The sequence below is a fragment of the Chaetura pelagica genome, unplaced genomic scaffold (genome assembly GCF_000747805.2).
Source record: "Chaetura pelagica isolate M959 unplaced genomic scaffold, ChaPel_1.0 scaffold471, whole genome shotgun sequence".
Lineage (NCBI taxonomy): Eukaryota > Metazoa > Chordata > Aves > Apodiformes > Apodidae > Chaetura > Chaetura pelagica.
Window position 1 is genome coordinate 1132568 of NW_009952430.1, and position 9403 is coordinate 1141970.

At 53.6% G+C, this 9403-nt stretch overlaps 1 protein-coding gene across 1 annotated transcript in view; it reads right to left on the reverse strand.

Moving 5' to 3' along the window:
* Positions 1–2645: 2645 nt before the first annotated feature.
* Positions 2646–9403, reverse strand: part of LOC104398202 (uncharacterized protein C16orf45-like) — a 9212-nt gene continuing 2454 nt past the window's right edge. The window contains exons 3-6 of the mRNA XM_010008256.1: positions 7019–7092; positions 3461–3575; positions 3280–3353; positions 2646–2764 (exon numbers count right to left, since the gene is read on the reverse strand). Coding sequence (XP_010006558.1) covers positions 2646–2764; positions 3280–3353; positions 3461–3575; positions 7019–7092 — 382 coding nt within the window. The remainder of the gene's footprint in view (positions 2765–3279; positions 3354–3460; positions 3576–7018; positions 7093–9403) is intronic.

The following is a 9403-nucleotide window of genomic DNA, read 5'->3' on the forward strand; positions in this document are numbered from 1 at the left end:
CTGGCTGTGCCACCTCTACACGGGTGGCTGCTCGGAAGGGACAGGAATGGAGGCACTGGGTGACCTCAGGGTGACATGGGTCTTTTGCACAGGACTTGATGTCCAGCTCATGGTGCCAAGCCCAGAGGCACTGGCTGGGGCCCTGGAGGGCAGTGACAATGTTTCTCACCTGCTGTCTCCATCTTCTCCTGCCATTTTCCAGACTCTTGTTTGGGTTTCCTTTCCTTCTTCTGAATTTTTATCCTTTTCCCTTTTGCTCTAATTTCCTCCTTTTCCTTGGAGCCAAAAATTGAATCCAGTGACAGCCAGGTGGGAAAAGCAACTCATCTGTTCAAAATACTGTGCTCAGATGAGAACTTCACAAGAACTAGCCCTTCATTCAGCCAGCTCTGGGGACTGCCCTTCACACTCTGCTCAGCTACACCCTGAGCCATGGAGCACCTGGCCACAGAACTGAGGAAAACACACCAAAACCCAGAGTGGAGACATTCCCCACCAAGAGTCTGCAGGAATCATCCCCCAGAGGCTCAAAAGGTGGTACAAGGCTAAGGATGAAACATCACCTGTGGCCACAGCATGTCTTGGATGTTGGAGCACTATGGTCTCCAGACACTGGTTCCCAGTCCTTCTTCTATGACTCTGTCCAGGTGAAGGTCCTTGTCATGGACTCACTTGCTGCTGCACCCACCTCTTCCCTCGGGTGGAATTTGGTGTTTGTTGATGTCATGGAGGAGACAACCATTGATGTAGCACCAAGGACACATGCCATTACTCAAGCTTGCACCAGCCTGCTTGGGAAGTCCCTGTGGTGGTGCTGCAGTGGGAAGCATCAACAGTGATGGGAAGTTGGAGCTCTCAGAGGAGAGCAGGTTGTAGACTCTGGCTGGAGACCTGGGGAGGGAAGGCAAGAGACAGGAAACCATGGGTTGCAACACTGGGGTCCCCTTGCTGTTCCTCTCTCCTATGGCAAGAGAGACAACCCTGCTTTATCAAGCATCTAGTGCCAATGAGACTAACTCCTGGGGGTGGGCCCTGCCAGTGGAAGCCTCCAGCAATCCTGAAGATGAGATGTATCCTCACACAGAGACTACATCCCACTGGGCCTCCATTCCTATCATCATCCTCTCACACCTCTCACACATGCTCTCAGCCATGACCTAGGACCAGCTTTGGCCATGCTCACCACCTCCTGGGTGAAGCCCAGGCATGGAGGAGGTGGGAGCTCAGGGGACGGGTGGTTTCACCCCCTTGCCAGCTGCCCTGTGAGGTCTGGGCTCAGGGGTGTGGGGCTTGAGGGCAGAAAGTCACTTCAGCTGCACCAAAGGAAAGCTGGGGAGGGACTTTTGACAGGGGCAGGGAGTGAGAGGACAAGGGGGAAGGGATTGAAACTGGAAGAGGGGAGATTTAGGTTGGACATTAGGAAGAAATGCTTCACCATCAGGGTGGTGAGAGCCTGGCCCAGGTTGCCCAGGGAAGCTGTGGCTGCCCCATCCCTGGCAGTGTTGAAGGGCAGGTTGGATGGGGCTTGGAGCAACCTGGGCTGGTGGGAGGTGTCCCTGCCCATGCAGGGGGGTTGGATCTAGATGATCTTTAAGGTCCCTTCCAACCCAACACACTCTAGGCTTCTATGATAAAGCACAACCTTACAGACATATCCCAGCTCTGACTGCCCTCACCTGTGTCCTCACCACACTCTGGGAGGAGTGAGCAGAGCTCACCAGCTCTCACCAGTTCAGCCTCTGCTCCATCATCCCACACCCAACTGCTCAGGCCTTGCTTGATGTGCCCACACCCTCAGCCACCACTGTTGGCAGCATCCACGGAGCTCAAACCAGGCAGAGCTGGGCTGGTGGGCACCCACCCACCCACCTCTGAGAGCCTGGGCACCTCAGCCTCCTCCTGGGGCAAGGTGGGCAAGTCCACACCAGACTGCACGGGTAAGAACCTCTCTATGGGTCTTATTGTCCCCAAGGCTGCCACAGAGGGACAATGTTGAGAAAGTGTTTATGCCCTGAGCCACAGGCAGATGGATGGGGACTGTCTGGTTGTCCCTGGGCAGCCAAATAGTCCTGGAGAGCTGACCCAGTCTGGTCTTCTGGGGAACTGCTGAAAAACCAACCCCTTGGGGTTGGGCAGCAGGTGCCAGTGATTTCTCTGCAACCTGCTGAAAAGGAGCAGGTGGGAGAAGGCAGGTGAGGACCCTCAAGGCCAGAAAGGCCTGATGGCTTCTTTGGTTTTCAGAGACCATATGAGGAGAAGACAAGGCCATGAGCACCAGGTATGCACAGCAGTGGAACCTTAGACCATCAAACCCTTCCTGTGCTCACCAGGAGCTGATTTGGGCTGGATTTGTGCTGCCCCAGCTGCCTGGCCCTGCTCCCCTCTGCCAACCATCTCTTGCCCTTCCACCCAGCTCACTCCTTGTCCCCCTCCCAGCCCCTGTTGTTTCCCCTCTCTCAGGGCTCCATGGGGCTCCAGCAGCCCCTCCAGGGCAGGGCTACAGCCTGGTGGTCCCTCACTCCCCCTGCAGCACCAGGAGCTGTGCCCATCCCATATGTTGATGCTCACCCACCCACTTGGCCATTTCAGCCTAGCTCCCCAGACATGTGCCCTACCATGGTCATGTCCTGTGCAGAGGAGCTGCCCTACATGATGGAGCAGGTGAAGCCACAGCACTCCTTAAGCAGGGTGAGGCCTGTTTTGGTCATGTATGGTGCAGAGGTTTGCTGCCCCCTGGAAGTCATTTTCTTCTCTTTGACAGGAGCTATGGAAAGAGGAATCGTGTCTGCCTGGTGATGAGGCCACCAGCCCAACCTCCTCTTAGAGCTCTTTTTCAGGGCTAAGATGCTAACACTCCTCAGAGCCACAGCTGGGCATGAGCTCCTGCACCCACCATCACCGTGTGCACTTTGTGGGTGTCCCACAGGGAGGACACAGGGACCCTGGGCTGGAATTGTCTCCCACCACACTGGGGAGGTGTTCCTCCAGCAATGACAGGGGCACAGGGAAGAGAGGGCTGGGTGGATACCACAACCTGTGACCTTAGATAATGGTGGGATGAAATGTAAGGAGCTGGTTGCAAAGGGTCAGAAGAGCACCAGCCACAGGACACCTTCCCATCCCCAGCTGCCACTTTCCCACACCCTCCTCGAGCAGCAGCAGCCTCCAGGTGAGCAAGCCCCATGCAGAGCAATGAAATCTGGGGGACAGAGCACTCAGGAAAGGGGAGAAACTACCAGGGAGGTTCAATGCAAGGAACAAGACTCATCAACCACCTACTTGCTTTCTGGAGGTAGCTTTTGGAGAGCTTGCTTTGCAGGAACTCGGCCATTTCCTTGTCTTCTTCCCTTTCCCTGTGACAAAGACATTGGTTACCACTCAGGAAAGGAGCAGCAAGGCCTCCAGGAGCACCTGGCAGGGCACGATACAGCTCAGAGGACTGCACTGTCCTCACTGCTACCTGAGCCTCTCAAACTCCACATCGTCCACCAGGAAATCCCGCGTCTCCACCAGCTTGTGGATCTGCTGCACCAGCTCCTCCTCCCTCTGCTTCACCTCCTTGGTCTTCTCGTTCTCTGCAGCACAGGGAGCACATTTAACACACCAGCAGGGCCACCCCACCCGTGCTGGACCCAGGAGCAGAGCTACGGGAGCAGGAGCCAACCCAAAGCAGGCACCTGGATGCAGACACAGGTCGCTCCATGAGCAACAACCTCGTCCCAAACCACCCTGGCTGGCAGGAGACAGGTCTGGTGTCACCAAACTTTGCATTTGGAGCTTCTCCCCAATTTTTTTGAATGGGGCTGAGCACTGCAAGATGCCCCTGTGAGCTCTGCAGGGCAGAGAAAGGGCCCCTCAGCGTGGGGATGTCTCTGGTGACCGTGGCTGCCCTGGGTCCTGCTGGGGAGGCTGAGTGTTGGGTCTGTGAGCTCAGCAAGGTCAGACCTGCAGCCAGAATGTGAAACCCCACCTTTCCCACACCAGCACACCCAGCCAGCCTTGGCCCTGAGCTGGGTAGGGGCCCAGAGACTTCTCAGCCAGGTCTTCCATGTGGCTGAGAAACCAGCTGGGGGCTGAGCTGTGTGGGGAGCTACCAACAGTGCCCAGAAACCTTGGGAACACCTCACACCACTGCTTCCCCCATACCTAGAGGCATGAAAACCAGCATGATGGTTTTGTAGCCTTATTCCCTTGCAGAACATGGTCCCTGTGATCTCATCCTCCACACCTGACCTTTCAAACCACTGTCACCCCCTTCCCACCCCAGTGACAGGGATGACCACAAGTGCCTGCCAGGCTGTTGTGAACGTGGCACCCTTGGTTGTCACTTGAAGCCCCAGACTGACCTACCCCAAGCAGGGTGGGACCCATTTGTGCCACATCTCTTTGGGTTAGTGAGGACATGGAAAACCCTCCTATCACTGGGAAAAGAGAGATGTTGGTAAATAATGGTTAAGTGGGACGTGTGGAGATGACAGAGACAGGGCTGAGGAGTGTTAAATAGAAATGGAGAGCTACCTTAGGTGAAAAACATGGCTATCTCTGCTGCAGCTATTTACTGGTTCTGAATTCAGCAGCCAGCTCCAAAATCAATCCAGCACAGGATGGATCAATCTCCAGTTTTCCTTCAGCTAAATAAAAATGCAGGGAGATTCACAGCAAGGAGCAAACCCCACCAGCTGGGTCTCAGCAGTTCCCTCAGCTCTGCATTGATCCGTAGTTTGAAGTCTGATCTGCAGTGATAGGAGCTGCTGCTGCAGGGCTTGGAGTAGGAGGACCTTCTCATAATCATGATTATCCCTCTTTACTGAAAGAGGGGTCAGGCCCTGGAACAGGCTGCCCAGGGAAGTGGTGGAGGCACCAACCCTGGAGGTGTTCAAAAATATTGTGGATGTGGCACTTTAGGACATGGTTTAGTGGCCATGGTGATGTTGGGTTGACAGTTGGACTTGATGGCCTTAGAAGCTGTTTGCAACCTTAATGATTCTGTGATTCCTTGTTAGAAACATCCCCAGCAAACAAAGGTTTTTCCTACAGTTGTGCTCTTGTGCAGTGAGCTTGAGGAAGAGGATCTGGGCTGAGGTCTGGGCTGCAGCTGCTGGTCTTCTACCCTGAGGAGTTAATGCAAAGTCACCTGGCCACAGGCACTGTCCCAGTGCAGCAGCTCCCACCTGCCTGGTGGGAACAGAAGCACTTCACCACGTCATTCAGGTGCTGAACAGATGGGAAACATCAGGCTGCACACAAACCCACCAGCTCTGGAGTTACTGACCCACCTGCATTGCTGAGCTGGAGCACCTCAGAGCTCACACACCTGCTGTATCAACACTTCTCTGTGTACAAACACTGCAGCTTCTATTCCAGCTGAAGTCACAGTCTCTCATGACCATAATTTTTTAAAAAATCTCTTTCATCTCTCTTATTGTTCATTTATCTGGGCTGAGTTAGCACTGGTGTGTTTGGATCTGAAGCCCAGTGCCCATTTTTATGAATGATCTGCTGGAAGAGTCTCACAGACCAGTGATTTGCAAGGCTTTTCCAGCACAGTCTGGCTTGAAACAAGTTATAAGGAAAACAAAAAGAGCATCCCTGGTGCAAGGAGCATCCCTGCTCTCAGCTGAACCTGGAAATGCTGAAAAGGCTGGAAATGAAAAGCCAAAGCCAAGGAAGGAAAGTCACATTTCTCCAGCTTCTGGAAAGGCCAAATTTGTCTCTGATCCTGAGCCATCATTTTGGTCATGTCTTGTTTTATGAAATGAAAAGCCCAGGTGAGATTTGGGTCTGTGCTTTGCAAGCAGCTCCTGGTTTTGTGGCAGAGTTTCCCCCTGCCCTGCCTGCCCCCTCCCTCCCAGATGCAGCCAGGTTGAATTAAACTGCCCCAGAGCTGCAGGTTGGGCTCTTGCTGTGGGCTGGAGGATCACAGGCACACACAGCACAGTGACACGGTGGCATGAGACAGGGTCAAGGCTTCTTGCCACTCTTGGCTTTGAGATAACCTTGGGTACAGAGCAGATGAGCTGAGCTGCTGCTCTGGGCAACAGCTGGAGCCTGGTCCTCATGCAGGCACTGCCCCTGCTACGTGCTCACTGGTGTCAGCAAGGGCAGCATCTTCAGAAAGACACTGGGAGTCACAGAGTCACTGACTGGTTTGGGTGGGAAGGGACCTTAAAGATCATCTAGTCCCAGCCCCCTGCATGGGCAGGGACACCTCCCACCAGACCAGGCTGCTCCAAGCCCCATCCAACCTGCCCTTCAACACTGCCAGGTTGGCCTTTCCTGGGCTGTGAAGGGACAAGGGTGGCTCTGGCTGTGACAGGGACATGGAAGGTCACAGGCCTTGATGGGGGGTGACAAAAGCAGCATTTCCTCCCAGCTGAAGTTTTCACATGCATTGCTCTGGACTGTCTGCCTCTTTTCATTATCTTGAATGATTAATTCACCTAAACCAGGGACATGGCCAAGCCCCTGGGTCATGACATCCCCCTGGAACCCACCCTACCCTGGCTGCAGCTAAGAATCCTTCCCTGGCAGCTGCTGCCACCTGCCCCACCACCAGCACAGTCCTGACAGGGCCACAGCCACTGCTTTTCACATGCCTGAGGAGGGACAAAGGGTCCCTCCATGATGTGACCTGACAATGTCCCCTGCTTGTCCTCTCAGCCCACCTGGGGATCCTCCTTGGTGTGCACAGCAGGTTGGCATTCACCGCCACCTCACTCAGCTCCTGCCCTCCTCCCATACCAGACCAATGCTCTTCCTCAAAGAACTCGTGTTTGTTTCTCCTCCTCTGCTCCCAGGCCTGGACAAGGACTCCCTGGCAGTACTGCAAGCAGAAAAGCTCCCCAGAAAGGTCTCAGGTCAGACCCAAGGAGCCACATTTCTTGATGCTCAGGCACTGCCTGCAGCAGCAGCATCTCTGGGAGCATCCCAGGGTGGGATCCATTCAAGAGCTTCATGGAAACCCTTCTGCTGATGGCAGCTGCAGGGTGCAGCTCTCTGAAGCCTTACAGAGCCTTACCTGGAAGAGCTATGAGTTTTTGAAGCTCCTTTTTCAGCCGGCTGATTTCTTTGCAAAGCTGAATGTCATCCATCCTGCAGAGACACAAACGAAGCCACTGAGGGAAAGACTGGGAGAGGAAAGGTTCAAAACCTCCAGCACAACATCCCTCACAACGCTGGAAGGCACTTGGAGCATGGATTTACCTTCCTGCCCACGGGAAACTGCAGTTCACTTCATCTCAGAGCTTTTTGTTGGAGCTATACATGTTGTGTCACTAGTTGTTGGCAAAGCAAGAGCTTCATTGCTCTAATGACAGTGAAGCCTTATTAAAACCTGGCACATCCACCATGCAACAGCACCTGTGTGTCATCTGCTCCCCCAAAATAATCCCCAAGCAGCAAAATCCAACAACAACTGGAAGCTGCTGCTGCATTAAAGGACCTGACATTTTATACTGACTTTCTGCAAAAATAAAAACAAAGGTAGAACAATGAAACACAACAGAGGGTGCAAACTTTGCAGGTGTCTGCTGAGAAACAAGGTCATTTCAACAGGAGAAGAGGAGCCTGCTGAAGCCACGGGCAATGAAATGATCTCTGGCTCAAACCACAAAGCAGCATCAAGATCCCAGTCAGGGTGGGCTCAAGTCAATGTCAACAGCAGCTGCTGATGGAGCAGAGAGGGGATGGGTGGCCCTGCCCCTGCTGGAGGCAGCTTGATGGTGTCTTGGAAGCACGACGGACACCCAGCCCCTCCTTGGGGCAGCAGATCAAGTGCTGCTTGCTGCTCACTAGGGCTGGCAGAGAAGGCTTCACCCAATGTATGGATTGATTGGTTTTGAAAAACTGCATGATGTGCCCTTGCTAGAGCTGTGATGGACAAGACCAAGCAATGATGGGGTCTGGCCATGAGGAGCATCAGTGCTGCAGTTTGAAGAGCATGACACCCTCACCCATGGTGAGGGAACCCCAGGAGCTTTGTCCACCTGGGGTGGGATGTGCAGCATTTTCCCCCATTAAGCATCAGGGTCACTGACCAGTTTCATGAAGAAGCTGTTGAGCACCAACACCACAGGACATGGTGCTCAACCCACCTGGACCAAGAGAAGCAGCCTATCCTAATGCTGACTTCAAGGAATCAGCCACCACATTTTTCATCTAGACAGAGGCACCACACACCCTCCTTAACCCCAGCACCCCAGCATCTTACCATGAGCTTCCCAAGGTTGCCCAACCCTTTGATGCAGAAGGACTCCTTGGACACCTTAGAGGGTGCATGGAACATCATTCAACCTAGACGAGCACAGCTGAGATTTCCAGCAAGCTCCATGGCTGTGAGTGATGAGAAGCCCTAACTCACAGTCTGTATCTACAGATAATACAGGACTGACTCATGAGCTGGTGCCACATTGAACAGATGTGCCTTTGGTTCCTTTTGAAGCCTGAGCTACTAAAAGCCCTGTCTGCATCTTCAACAATCCTGCTGGTGCTCCCCTGAGTCATGTCACCCCCCCTTCTGGGATGAGTCATGTTTGCTGGAGCTACTTGAAGATGTAACTTTGTCAGGTGAGCCAAGGCCACCAGAAATACTAATAAGGGAAGGGAAAATAAACAGGCTGACAAAGAGGGACTTGGTGAGATGTTGCTGTATCATGGAATCCTAGAATGGGTTGTGTTGGAAGGGACCTTAAAGATCATCAGGTTCCAACCCTCCTGCATGGGACACCTCCCACCAGCCCAGGCTGCTCCAAGCCCCATCCAACCTGCCCTTCAACACCCCCAGGGATGGGGCAGCCACAGCTTCCCTGGGCAACCTGGGACAATGTCTCAGCATCCTTGCAATAAAGAATTTCTTCCAAATGTCTCACCTAAATCTCCCCTTCTCCAGTTTTAATCCATTCCCCCTTGTCCTCACACTACAAACCCTTACCAAAAGTCCATCCCCAGCTTTCCTGGAGCCCCTTCAGGCACTGGAAGGTGCTCTAAGGTCTCCCTGGAGCCTTCTCCTCTCCAGACTGAACAACAAAACTCTCTCAGCCTGTCTCCAGAGCAGAGCTGCTTCAGCCCTCTGATCATCTTCACAGGAGGAGATCATCTCATGCAGAGAAGAAGACTTCCTCTTGGCTCTGTCTGATTTGAAATGGACTCTGAAGAAAATCCTTCCCTCCTGATCTGGCTGCAAAGGCTGTGCCAGGAGCCCAGAGCAGGACTCAGTGTGGACACAGGCACAATCCAGCACTGGTGCTGGTCTGGCTGGTGTGTCCTGATGTCTCTGTCAGGATGGGGGAGGAAAGAAAGAACTGGGAGATGTGGAATCCTTCAGCATGGGAAGAAGAAACCGTGGCTGTGTGTGCGGATGTTCAACAGCCACAGATCTGCAGGGCAAAGCAGCAAAGTAACATCT